General features: G+C 51.0%; 2 protein-coding genes across 3 annotated transcripts in view; one reads left to right on the top strand and one right to left on the bottom strand.

Annotated features, from left to right (window-relative positions):
* Positions 1–11766, top strand: part of L3mbtl2 (L3MBTL2, polycomb repressive complex 1 subunit) — a 20319-nt gene extending 8553 nt beyond the window's left edge. The window contains exons 6-17 of one of the 2 annotated variants that reach the window (XM_005354489.3): positions 1511–1628; positions 2268–2402; positions 2901–2989; positions 5041–5272; positions 5684–5760; positions 6047–6151; positions 6873–7020; positions 7412–7494; positions 7836–8070; positions 8733–8798; positions 9645–9758; positions 10424–11766. In XM_005354489.3, the coding sequence (XP_005354546.1) occupies positions 1511–1628; positions 2268–2402; positions 2901–2989; positions 5041–5272; positions 5684–5760; positions 6047–6151; positions 6873–7020; positions 7412–7494; positions 7836–8070; positions 8733–8798; positions 9645–9758; positions 10424–10536 (1515 nt within the window). In that variant the 3' untranslated portion in view covers positions 10537–11766. Of the gene's footprint in view, positions 1–1510; positions 1629–2267; positions 2403–2900; positions 2990–5040; positions 5273–5683; positions 5761–6046; positions 6152–6872; positions 7021–7411; positions 7495–7835; positions 8071–8732; positions 8799–9644; positions 9768–10423 lie in introns of both variants that reach the window. The other variant, XM_013348880.2, reaches the window with a different exon arrangement.
* The window catches only part of Chadl (chondroadherin like), a 13318-nt gene continuing 9510 nt past the window's right edge, over positions 9759–13566 (bottom strand). The window contains exon 6 of the mRNA XM_026782524.1: positions 9759–9832. The gene's annotated coding sequence lies outside the window, so the exon portion shown is untranslated. The remainder of the gene's footprint in view (positions 9833–13566) is intronic.

Genomic DNA, 13566 nt, shown 5'->3' with positions numbered 1-13566 from the left:
CAAGTGCTGGAATCACAAGCACATGCCACCGTGCCCAGCCTCCTGCCAGTTGATTCTGGGGCCCTACTTTCTTATTTTGCCTTGCCATTAGGAATTGCATGTTCTTTATGTCACCGAGCTGCACCCTCAGGCTTGTCTAAGGACCTTTCTGATACCAAACACACTCCAGTGGGGGACTCCCTTCCAGTTCTTCCTGGAGAACAAAGGATTTGAGTGATTTGAATGAACTTAATAGCACTCAGCAGCTGTTCTTGTGCTGGCCTGGAGTAACACCTACACCAGGTCTTTTGTCTTTTGAGGGGAGGTGGCTTTTCAAGATGAGGTTTCTCTGTATAACAGCTCTGGCTGTCCCAGAACTCGCTTTGTAGACCAGGCTGGCCTTGGACTCGCAGAGATCTACCTGCCTCTGCCTACCAAGTGCTGGAATTAAAGGTGTGCACCACCTCTACCTGGCTTGTCTTGTTTTAATTTAAGACAGTGTCTCAAAGGGTCTCAGGCTGGCCTGAGAGCAGTCTTATGTCCTACTATGTCTTTCTCTGAGTTGTTAGTGAGTATGTTTCTTTCCTGCAGGGTAAGAAAACATTCTCTTTTGCCCCAAATTCTCCTAGTCCCCACAATTTTTTTTTCAATTTATTGTTAGTGTTCTGGCTGCATGTATGCCAGCATGCCAGAAGAGGGCGCCAGATCTCTATGCAGATGGTTGTGAGCCACCATGTAGTTGCTGGGAATTGAATTCAGGACCTCTTGAAGAGCAGCCAGTGCCATCTGAGCCATCTCTCCAGCAGGCCTCCTCCCCATTTTTATTGTAGGGAAATTAGGTCTTTTGTTTTGATTTGATTTGTTTTTTAGCTTTTGGAACCTGTCCTGGAACTCACTCTGTGTAGACCAGGCTGGCCTTGACCTCCCAGAGTTCCGCCTGCCTCTGCCTCCAGAGTGCTGGGATTAAAGGCGTGTGCCACCACAATTAGGTCATATTTAACACAAGATAAAGGATGCTCTATAAGGAGCTTGTGCTGTGTGCCTGGCCACTGTGCTGCCCAGGCCTCTGTGAGCCTGCCTGCCTTGGGAGATGGATTGTTACCTGAGCAGTTTAGGCCGGGTCTGATAGTGAAAGACGATCCAAAGGAGGACCAACTTGCAGTTGGCAGCAGATCAGGGTTAGGCTGTGGGGGAGGTACCAGACTGCCCAGTGGGGAAGGGCTGGGGTGAGCGCATGTGCTCTGCCCGCTCTGTGTTAAACAGAGGTAGACTCTGTGCTATGACACTGCTGTACAACTGGCAGGGGTCCACACTGAGAGTTGGAGCTGACCCAGGAATGCTGAGAATTCATGGCTGGTGTCCACCTGATGGCACACTGCCATCCCACGCTCCTGGCCAGTGGGCAGGCCTTGTTTCGCTCTTGATTCCTGGTTTTCTGCAGAGTGCAGCTGTGTGAAGTTAGGTGCAGAGAACAGGATGCTCAGGCCTGAGGCAGCTCCTCCCAGCCTTCCATGCTCTCATCACCACACAGGTGCCCCTCTATGACCAATGGGAAGATGTCATGAAGGGGATGAAGGTGGAAGTCCTCAATAGCGATGCTGTGCTCCCCAGCCGGGTGTATTGGATCGCCACTGTCATCCAGGCGGCTGGTGGGTATTCCTCTGGTCAGGGCAGGGTCTGGAGTTTGTCTTCAGAGCAACATATCTTGTGGGTGGGTGGTGTCATAGGGTGGAATGGGTTTCATAAATCAAAACCTTACCCACTGGCTGCTTTCTCCTTAGAGATTCGCCCTTAGATGAAAGCACAGAACTGGGCAAACTCAAAAACTAGAATTTTGTTTCATTTTGATTTTTTTAATGATTTATTTATTTTTATTTTATGCACATTGGTGTTTTACCTGTGGGTATGTATGAGGGCAACAGATCCCCTGGAATTGGAGTTACAGACAGTTGTGAGCTGCCATGTGGGTGCTGGGACTTGAACCCAGGGCCTCTGGAAGAGCAGCAGTGCTCTTAACCACTGAGCCATCTCTCCAGCCTCTTATTTGATTTTTTTAAAGGTTTATTCTGGGGACAATGGAGGTATAGAAGAGGTCACCAGACCAGAATGCTTCCTTAATATATGGCATGGGTTTTGTTTTGTTCTGTAGATCAGAGATCCCACATATCTGGAACATTTCCCAGCTTAGGAAGTAGAAAATCTGACTGGCACTACAGAAGGACGAAAGCCTGAGAACATGCCTTCCCCATCTCCTTCCTCCTCACAGGTCCTCTTGTCCTTCCTTTCAGGGTACCGAGTGCTGCTTCGGTATGAAGGCTTTGAAAATGATGCCAGTCATGACTTCTGGTGCAACCTGGGGACTGTGGATGTCCACCCCATCGGGTGGTGTGCCATCAACAGCAAGATCCTGGTGCCTCCACGGAGTGAGTGAATGAGGAAGCTCCCCATGCCAATTCTTCCCCATGACAGTTCCATGGGGCTCTGGGTGGAAGGGAAACTCAAGAACAAAATGTCCCTCTTGTTCCTTCCCTACAGCCTAGAAATCTCTGGTCCATTTGGATTTATAGAACATATATATATATGTATGTGTGTGTATACATTTTTAAAATATGCACACACACACATTAATTTGTGTTTATGCCAGAGTGAATGTCTGTTGTTCACCAGATGTGTATAAGAGCCTGAGAAAGTTGGAAGGAGTGCTGGATCTTTTGGAACTAGGGGTTAGAAATGGTTGTGAATTACTATGTGTCCTCTGAAAGAGCAGGCGGTGGTGTTAACCGTGAACCATCTCTCCAGCCCCTTGAGGCTGGTTTTATGAGATGAAACTGCAGAACTAAGTAGTCCCCACCTCCAGCTGCTCTCTGGGTGATGAAGGTGCTGTCGGTCTATGTTACCAGCCTGTGCTGGTGTCTCCGCAGCCATCCATGTCAAGTTCACTGACTGGAAGAGCTACCTCATGAAGCGATTGGTGGGCTCCAGGACACTTCCTGCAGATTTTCACATCAAGGTCTGGCTGTGTTCCCAGCTATCCCCCTCCTCCCTCCCTCTCCCACTTTTCTCCATCCTTCATATGATTCATTTCAGGGGTTTTATTTTGATTTTGCAGTTCTGGGGGTGGGACCTAGGGCTTTCCATATACAAGCACTATGTGTTGCAGTACTCTTCTGTGACTATAGGTTTGGCAGTCTTCACCCCAGAACTGTCTCTGGTGGCTGACCAACTCCAGTTCCAAGGGATCTGGCACCCTCATATAGTCATACATGCAGGCAATACACCAATGTACATGAAATAAACTATAAAAAACAAAGCACTGTGGGAATACAGAGTGTGTGTGTATAGGCCTAAACTCTCCACGTAGAGGGAGAAGTGAGAGTCATGCACACTAATAACGATGCGATCGGCACCATCTGAGCTGGGGCTGTGCACCCATCTGTGTGGAGTATTGTTTCAGTTTAGAAGGCTTCTTTGGCTGAGCATGGTGGGACATACCTTTAACCCCAGCACTTGAAAGGTAGAGGCAGATGAATCTCTGTGAATTTGAGGCCAGCATGATCTACATAGTAGGTTCTAAGCAAGCCAGGACTATACAGTGAAATCCTGTTTCAAAAAAACAACAAAACCTTAGAAAACTACTTAAGCCTTTACGTTACAAAGGCCTGTGTACATAGTAATCGTTCAGAAGGGTCCCAAACTCTACAGAACGTGTCTCCCACCTCAGTAGACCTCTCACGGGGCCTCCCGCGGGCCCCTGAGCGAAGCCAGGCTTCCAAGGTGTCCTCAGGAGGTTGGGAAGGCGTCCCAGCAGGGTACAGGAAATGTGCAACATTTGCTGCCAGGACTCTCACTTGACCTGGCCTTGTGTTCTCAGAGGAGCAGGTATCAAACAGGCTTCCTAGTGGCTAGGGCTTTTGAATTGTACCTGCATGGGCAGAGATGATGTGGAAGCCAACTCTGAAACATAAAGGTGGAGTGGAAATTGGGGCCATCACAGAGGAGGCTCTGGGTGTAGGTGGAAAGCTGTGCCTGGGTCCTTCCAAATGTTTGTTTCTGCTGTTTTCTACAGACATAAAAGGCAACTGGTCTTTTGTTTGTTTCCATGACAGGGTTTCTCTGAGTAGCCCTGATTGTCCTGGAACTCAGAAACCCTCCTGTCTCAGCCTCCTGAGTGTTGGAATTAAAGGTGCACATTACAGCCCAGCATTTTTTTAGACCAACCTAGACTATGTGGGATATGATCTCACTATGATCCTCGTGTGTGCTAGAATTACAGCTACTATACCTGTCAGACATAAATCTTGCATGTGCCATTCACAGAGGACCAGGAGGCAGAAGGGAGTGTGAGGTGCCCAGGGATCAGTGCAGAGCCGTAAAAGGCCCAGTGGACACCAAAACTGAGTCTGCCTATACTTTTCTAGGTCATTTGAGTTTCCTTGGTCTGAAGTAGACTCTGGGATTCCCACCATCCTGACTAACTGAAATCTGGTGAGAAATGGGCACCCACTGAGAACTGAAGGTCTGCCCTCTGCTGTTCTGAGGGACTGGGACCCAGGCAAGACAGAGGGCGCAGTGTCTCAGATCCCACTGCCCTTCCCTGACCTCAAAAAACAGATTCAATTATTTTTATGTGTATGGATGTTATACCTGCATGTATATGTGTGTTGGGTGCATGCAGAACCCTTGAAGGCCAGAAGAGGGCAATGGATCTCTAGGAACGAGAGTTATAATAGGTTGTGAGCTGTCATATCAGTCCTGGGAACCAAATGTGGGTCCTCAGGAAGGGCAAGTGTTCTTAACTTCTGAGTCATCTCTCCAGTCCCTCCTTTGATGGCCTTTTGTTTGGTTCACTTTGGTTTTTTGAGGCAAGGTTTCTCTGTGTAGCCCTCATTGTCTTGAAACTTACTCTGTAGACCAGGCTGGTCTTGAACTCAGAGATCTACCCGCCTCTGCCTCCTGAGTTCTGGGATTGAGGATGTGTGCCACCATGCTTACCTTTTGCTGGCAGAGCAGGAGTGTAAGGGCTGGGTGACTAAAACAGGTGGCCTTCCCTTGTCCTTGCAGATGGTGGAAAGCATGAAGTACCCCTTTCGGCAGGGCATGCGCCTAGAGGTGGTGGACAAGACCCAGGTGTCACGGACCCGCATGGCTGTGGTAGACACAGTAATTGGGGGTCGCCTTAGGCTTCTCTATGAGGATGGTGACAGTGATGACGACTTCTGGTGCCATATGTGGAGTCCCCTGATTCACCCAGTGGGTTGGTCCCGGCGTGTTGGCCATGGCATCAAGATGTCAGGTTAGTAGAGCCCCTGGCTGGTGTGACTCTGGGCACAGCCTCTCTAAAGATCAGTAGGACCTTTGCTGTACCTCACAGTAGTGTAGTGAGGTGGACTGCCATCACTTCCCTGTGAGGGACAGTGCTGAGGGTCAGAAAGACCCAGTGACTTGACTCAGGTCACTCAGCCCAATCTGAATAGTGTCACAGTGCCAGCATAGAAAAGCCTAACTCCCCTGTGCTGAATAGGCCACAAGACTGCTCTGGGCTCCTCTCGGCTAGACTTGTCTCCTTCTCTATGTAGGGTGGGGAGCTGGGGCACAGCTGAGAACAAATTAGTCTGCCTGGCCCCATAATTCTGGGGAAGTATGTGACAACCAGTGGCTGCCTTCAACTCCCTTTTCTTCCTCTCTTCTCTGTCATCTCCCCAAGAGAAACGATGTGACATGTCCCATCACCCCACCTTCCGGAAAATCTACTGTGACGCTGTTCCTTACCTCTTCAAGAAGGTAAGGTGCAGCTTGTGGGCACTTCCTTCCCGGGCTGCAGGCGCTTGGCTGTCCCTTGCCTGTTTTGTAAAAGATGTTCCATGGTCCTTTAACAAACTTGTTAGGAAGTAGGCTAAGGCAGGGTCTCACTGTAACCCAGGCTGGTTTGTCACAGCCTCCTAAATTCTGGGATTATAGGTGGGCACCACCACACTGTCCCTTGCCCTCTGTTTCATCCCAGGCCTGCAGCATCTAAAGCCTGTTTCCTCTTTCTGCCCCAAATCCTCAATTGCCCTGTTCCCTTAAGGTCCGAGCTGTCTACACAGAAGGTGTCTGGTTTGAGGAAGGAATGAAACTAGAAGCCATTGACCCTCTGAATCTGGGCAACATCTGTGTAGCAACCATCTGCAAGGTGAGCCTAGGCCACTCTTTGACCTCCAGCATGGCTGTCTGTACCCTGCAGTTAGGCTCTGGGGATTCTGACACTGACCGTTCATGTTGAACTTGAGTGTTCTAGAGGGAGACCATTCCTGCTCTTTACTCAGAACCTACTTGCATGTTAGGGCTTGAGGCACTCAACATCTGAGCCTTGTCCAATGTCGGGTACAGGCTGTCCCCTGCCACTTGCATCTCCTCTGCATACCCAAAGCCTCTGCCCAACTCCTTGCTCCTGCCTGCCTCATTGCTGCAGCCTAAGGACACCAGCCTGCTCTGTGCCTAGCCCTGTGCTCCCTAAACGTGCTGTGAGCCCAGTGGCAGCAAGGCAGGTGCAGTCTTGGCTGCATGGGTTGGCCATCCAGTGGAGAGGATGTTTTATCGCACATTCCTGAGCGCTGGGTGCTCCACCACACACCTTGGGACATTTTAGTGGGGGACAGATTCCATCCATCCAGTTGGATCCACCTCCATGTTCAGTCATAGCTACCTTACTGGGGTGGGGAGTGTCCTGCGGTCTGCTGTTTATTTCTCTACACCCATCCCAAGGGCTTGTTTTTAATTACTATTTTATGTGCACATGCATGGAAGTCAAAAGACAATTTGTTGGTTTGTCCTTCCACTGTGTGGCTTCTTGAGTCATGCCAGATAGCAAGTGTTTTTGACCTTTTGAGTCATCTTGCTGGCTCCTCCTCTAGGTCCTCTTGGATGGTTACCTGATGATCTGTGTGGATGGGGGGCCCTCCACAGATGGCTCAGACTGGTTCTGCTACCATGCCTCCTCCCATGCCATCTTCCCAGCCACCTTCTGCCAAAAGAATGACATTGAGCTCACACCCCCAAAAGGTAAGGCCTTGCAGGGTGAAGCCACAAGTCCAGCCTCATAGCTGATGTGTGGCTCTGTGGTGTGAGAGAGATGTGGGCATCTCCTGCCACTGCTGCCTTCCTTTCCTCTGCCTGGCTGACCAGCCCCATAGCTGATGTGTGGCTCTGTGGTGTGAGAGAGATGTGGGCATCTCCTGCCACTGCTGCCTTCCTTTCCTCTGCCTGGCTGACCAGCCCCATAGCTGATGTGTGTCCTAAGGCAGCACATGACCTGTGCAGCACGACTTCCTGGAGCAGGTGTCGTCCTGGGGAGGAGGGCAGCTGCAGTGACTCGCACTGTGTACTGCTCTGCCCCTTGACCCACCTCCTACTTTGTGCTTTCCTCTCCTCATCTAAATGTTCTGCCCTCCAGGGTATGAGACCCGACCTTTTGACTGGGACACCTACTTGGAGAAGACCAAGTCAAAGGCAGCCCCTGCAAGACTTTTTAACATGGTGAGGAGACACAGCACTGGGTTGGGAGTCTATGGCAGCCTGGCGACTGGCTCTGCTCACTGACATCAATTTCAACCCCATCTTTTCAAGTCTTTACTGCTGGGATCAGCCACTTCTAGAAAAGTCTGTGACATGAACGCTCTGGCCAGTGTGAACCAGGCCCTTCTCATCAGAGGGGCTGGCACTTGAGAAAGAGTTCAGTGAGGTTGCTGTCTGAAGGAACCTGCTGCAGTGGCCTCTCTCCCCACTCCTAGTTCTGTCAGCAGCTCCTTGTCTATCTGGGTGACCCCACTCAGGCCTAGCACTGGCCATCTGGTCAACTGCCTTCTTCCCCTAACCAGGACTGCCCCAACCATGGCTTCAAGGTGGGCATGAAGCTAGAGGCTGTGGACTTGATGGAGCCCCGGCTCATCTGTGTGGCCACGGTGAAGCGGGTGGTGCATCGGCTCCTTAGCATTCACTTTGATGGCTGGGACAACGAGTACGACCAGTGGGTAGACTGCGAATCCCCGGACATCTACCCTGTGGGCTGGTGTGAGCTCACCGGCTACCAGCTCCAGCCTCCAGTGTCTGCAGGTCAGGTGCAGGGGGCAGCGCTGAGAACTCCTGGGTTTTCTTCACCTGTCTTTTTCTTTGCTGCCAGCTGCTCCTCCCCATGCCCAGCGTAGTTCTCTGGCATGAGACTGAGAAGTCCCCAGGTTTTTTAGGTCACTGCTTTTTAACCTTTCTAATGCTGCAACCCTTTAATTCAGTTCCTCATGTAGTGATGGTCCCCAAGCATAAAATTATTTTTGTTACATCATAACTCTAATTTTGCTACCACTATAAATTGTAATGTAAACATTATTTTTCCATGATCTTAGGCGACCCCTATGAAAGGGCCATTCAACACCCATAGGGGTCATGACCCTCAGGCTCAGAACCACTGCTCTAAGCAAAGTGTGTGCTCTGCCTTTCATGCCCCCCCCACCTTTGTCTCCCTCTCCTCTGCCCTGTAGAACACCTTTCTTCAGCTTACTCTGCCCTAGTTCTGGGTCCTCGTGCACCCAGACTCCTTGAGCAGCTCTGGTGACAAGAGGTGGATGGGGTAATTGTTCTCCAACCCCTCCCCGTCCTGCTCTTAGTGTCCAACTCTGGCTTCTCTATTTGGAGTTCCCCATATATGAGGACCAAGGGTCTTTTAGGAGGTTTCCTGTACCCTTCCAGAACTTAAAATCTTTTGTTCTTTCAAACATTAGAACCAAACACACCTCTGAAGGGCAAAGAGGCCACAAAGAAGAAAAAGAAGCAATTTGGGAAGAAAAGTAAGTGAAGCCCCAAAAGGCCAGCGCTGGCTTCTGGGTGCTGCCGTGCATAGGTCTCTATGGTGATCCCACCGTTCCTCTTTCTGGAACTTGCCCCAGGGTACCCTGTGCCTTAGGGGATCAGAACACATTCAGGAATGGGGTGTGTACTGAGGAAAAAGGAGATTGAAGGGGGAAAGCTGGGGGGGGGGCAGTTCCTATCCCTGCTGCTGCTTGTCCGAAGTACCTGTCACTGGGTTGTGAAGAAAGACAGCGAGAGAAAGGAGCCCTGTGTCCAAGGCTCTCTTCCCTCACGCCCTCCTGGAGCAGCTAGGTGGGGCAGGCTCCATCTAGCTGTCCAGAGGGAGCCACCCTTAGTAGATCATGGGGCTGCAAGAGGAGGGGACAGAAGGGCAGGTGACAAAGCCATCCTCTACTGTGGACTGTAAAAGGTAGTTCCACACATGGCCACCAGGCAGAGGGAGACAAAGCCAAAGCAGGGCCTAGGTCGCTGGGCAGGAGTGACCTCTGGATAGAGACTGTGCTGGTCAAAGTGGGACCTGATTGTGTTACAATCAAATCAAACGTCAGAAACCTAGCCAGGCAGTGGTGGTGCACACTTTTATTCCCAACACTCAGAGGCTGAGGCAGGTGTATCTCTTTAGTTCAAGGCCAACCTGGTCTACAGAGTGAGTTTAAGACAGTCAGGGCTACACAGAGAAACCTGTTCTCAAATAAAAAAGAAAGAAAACTAGCAGCCACAACATCTTTGACCTCAGCAGGCACCTGACCAATAAAAGGGGTATTTACCTTGTGCCCCACTGCCTGCTAGCACCAATGCTGGGTTTGTTTTGTTTTCATTCACAGGGAAAAGGGTCCCATCAGCCAAGACTCGACCCGTCAGACAGGGCTCCAAGAAGCCCTTACTGGAGGATGACCTGCAGGCCTTGGGGGTCTCATCGGAGCCTGTTTCTGATGACAGTAAGAGCGGCTGGGCTGAGCTGAGGCAGGGCCAGGCTGTTCCATTCTGAGATGTGGCCTCTTTGCTCGTCCACCTGGGCACAAAAGAATAGAGTTGAGTTTGAAGGGGATTTTCCAGGCACCAAACCTCTGGAACTAGAAGGCCTCCTAAACACCCAACCAATGTAACTGGACAGAACCTCTCCAGCCAGTGTCCTGGCTCCTGCGTCCTCCCACCTCTAACTGCCCACATGCTCACTCGGGTGGTGGGCTGGCAGGAGCAGATTTCTGGGAGTCTCCCTGGCTAGGCTATGCCTGGGGCCTTTTTTTTTCTCTCCTGGACTTTTATTCCTATACATTGGGATTGCTCAAGTAGACCACAGCACACATGTGGCCATCAGAGGGCGGTGTGCAGGAGTCGGTTCTGTCACATCGTATGGGTCTCAGGGATCAGCCTCAGGTTGTCGGCCTGGCTGCAAGTGCTGTTATCTGTTGAGTTACCTCACTGGCTGTGCCTGCAGTCACGGGCCTTCTCTTGTTGCTGCTTCTGGGGGGTGAGGAGGAGAGTGAGGCGGTCACTTAGGCTCCCTGCTAGCCCCAAAGCACCACCTCCCCCCACACCTTCACTAGCCTGTCATCCCATCCCAGGCTGTCACACCTTCACACACTCATTGTCTGCTCCCCAGTCATTGCTGTGTGTGTGAAGGAGGAGCACCAGGACATCTCCTCGCCTGACCGGTCACCCAGTCCACAGCTGCCTCTCCCCATTGAGAGCATCAAGCAGGAGAGGGACAACTGAGCCATCCCTAGTGCCAGTTTGGAGGCCTGGCTTCACTGCTGCACACCGAATGGACAGCCTGGTCTTCTAGGCCCACCTCTGCCCACTGGCCAGGCTTGTGGGCTGGGCAGCTCGAGGTCTAAGCTGGTCTGTTCACTGCATCCTCAGCACACTGGAAAACTGGACTGCCCCCACGTGTTCACCCAGGGAAGTGGAGGAAGTAACGTTACAGAGCAGCCGTGAGCGGGCAGCCCTGGCGGGCTCTGGGTGGGAATGAGGCCACCTCTGCCTAAGACAGCTTGAGGACCTCCTGCCTCCTAGGGTGCCCTGCCCTGCCTAGCGCCCTGAGGCCCTGCTGTGGCAGGTAATGGAGGAGTGAACACGTGAATGGCCTTGACCTCAGGGTTGACGGGAACACTGACTTCCTTTCTTAAGCAGTTACTTGTAGGGAGGTACCGGATCCTACAGTGACTTGGCCCTGGGGATCCTGCTTCTCCAGAGCCTGGCTGGGGTTGGACCTAGCATTTCCATTTCCCTGCCTTGGTCAGCCGCGTCACTGCTCAGCTCGCATCTTTACCTCAAGTTTGAGCTTTTCTTTTTCCCAGTCACACTTTTTGTTGTGAGTTTTCTTGTTTGTTTTGGCTTTGTTGTTTTTGTTTTTGGAGACAGAATCTTTCTGTGTAGACCAGGTTGGCCTCTGACTCAGAGATCTCCCTGCCTCTGTCTCCTGAGTGCTAGAGTTAAAGGAGTGCACCCGGTCCCAGTTAAACACTCTTGAAACTGGTCATCTAGCCCTCCGGGAACATCCGGGAAACCAGTGGGGCTCCTGCAGTCTGCCGTTTCTGTTTCTCTGTGTTTTGGAGAAGCAGTGTGGCCATGGCTCCGTGTCCTGTCGTGGCTGTGTTGTGCTGTGTTGTGCTGGTCAGTCTGCACCGTCATCCTGACATGTGCTCCCTGGCTTTGCTCAGGACCTAGGCTGGGTTCATCCCTGAGGTGCCATGTGAGTGGCCAGTCAGGAGAGAACTCAGTCCTGACAGAGCCCACCCTGTGCAGAACCTAGGTGAGAGAGGCATTTGTCACAGCCTGATTTCCTCAAAGGGTAAATAGGTCTGGAAGTAGATGGAAGACCACAGCAAAAGGCAGGTTCAGTTCCCAGTATCCACTCATAAGCACCTGTAACTTGAGCTCCAGGGGGACCTGCACCTGTTGTTTCCATGGGTACAATGTATAATTTATATAGATGTACATATAAATGTGTAATTAAAAATAAAATCTTTCAAAAAGAAATATGAGGTGAGTGGGCATCAGGCACAGGAGAGGATGCTGGGAGGAAGATGATGACTGAGTGCCTCTATGTGTCAGGAGCATGAGACCCCTGACAAGAGGGTGGATGCTTGGCCTTCATTCCAGCTCTGGCCTGGCCTTTTCACGGATGAGCAGAGGGAGCTGTGGTGATCATTGCTGGAACTTGAGAGCCTGGGATGACTGGACCTTAGGCTTGCTTGACTCCAGGCCCTTTTTTTCCCTTTATTTATTTAGCTTTATTTTATGTGCATTAGTGTAACTATGCCAGATCACCTGAAACTGGACAGTTGTGAGCCGCCATGTGGGTGCTGGGAATTGAACCTGGGTCCTCTGGAAGAGCAGCTAGTGTTCTTAACTGCTGAGCCATCTCTCCAGCCCCCCAGATTCTTGTTATTCTATTAAAACAACAAAAACAGGGTCTTATGTAGCCCAGGCTGACTTTAACTTCTAAACTTTCACCTCCTGAGTGCTGGGCCTGCAGATGTGTGCACCACACCTGTATGAGACAAGTCCCTTGCTGAAGTCCAACTTACATGGCCTCATCTTAATGCCACTTTAGAGAGTATTGAGACAGTTAACACACAAAGGGACAAGCAATAGACTGCCCTCTGTCTCCATAGCAACCTCAGCTTTGTTGTCATTGGTGGTTCTGGGAGCTCACCTTTCCCTAGTTAGTGTTAGTGAGGTGCGATGCACATAGCTTACGTTGCGGTTGCCAACGGGTTAGATCTGTGGTCTCGCTGTCTGGCTCCGGCTGGCCTCAAACTCAACCATGCCTCAGTTCCCAAAGTTGTTGGACAAGGTCTCTTTCCCCTCCCCCCTCCCAAGATAGGGTTTCTCTGTGTAACAGTCCTAGCTATCCTGGAACTCACTTTGTAGACCAGGCTAGCCTCAAACTAACAGAGATCTGCCTCTGCCTCTTGAGTGCTAGAATTAAAGGTGTGCCCCACCACACCTGGCAGGATAAGGTGCATGATGCAAGTTATGTGGGTTCTAAGAATCAAACCTGCTTCCTCTGGAAGCTGGTGCCCTTAGTTGCTGAGCCATCACTCCAGCCCCTCTTGGAAATGGGGGTTTTTGCCTCAGTTTGCCCTTGGTTAGGAACTAAAGGCCTCAGAGTCTAAGCGGTGGAGTTGCTGGCTAGCATCATCCTGGCGTTCCCTCCTGACACCCTGCTTCATCCACTGGAGGCTTTCCATTAGACCAGATTAGCACTTCAGGAGCCCACCCTCTGTTTCCCAACCTTTCTGGAGATTCAGTTCTCCACCCTTTGAGGGAAGGAGAGCCTTCTACGCTCGATGCCAGACTACACGTTGTAGATAGCTAATTCATTCTGCTGGTGCCCTTGTGAGGTGCATCCTGGCTTCATTTGCAGATGGGAAAAAGAAGGCTCAATAAGAGATAAATTGGTAGCTTAAATATATAGGATAAATACAACAATGGGAATGAGCCTAGGTTGGTCTGCAAAGTTACCACCATTACTGGGACACCCCTTAATGACCTTTCATGACCACACACCAAACTTGATGGGCTTCATGCCGAGTCAAGAGCACAAGTGTGGTCCAGCCTTCCTGCAGGCACTGAATCCCCAATGGCTATCAGGCCCAGGGAACATACGGACAGTGAGCTGGACTCAGGAGTATGAACCCTGAAGAGTCCACCTCCAGCCAGCATGCACTTGGAAGGGGTGTGCAGTATAGACCAGCAGGACACTGGAGTGGGTGTGCGGTGTAGACCAGCAGGACA

Source organism: Microtus ochrogaster, chromosome 15, assembly GCF_000317375.1.
Source record: "Microtus ochrogaster isolate Prairie Vole_2 chromosome 15, MicOch1.0, whole genome shotgun sequence".
NCBI classification, from domain to species: domain Eukaryota; kingdom Metazoa; phylum Chordata; class Mammalia; order Rodentia; family Cricetidae; genus Microtus; species Microtus ochrogaster.
The sequence above is the reverse complement of the archived record's forward strand: the minus strand, read 5'-3'. Positions and strand labels throughout refer to the sequence as shown.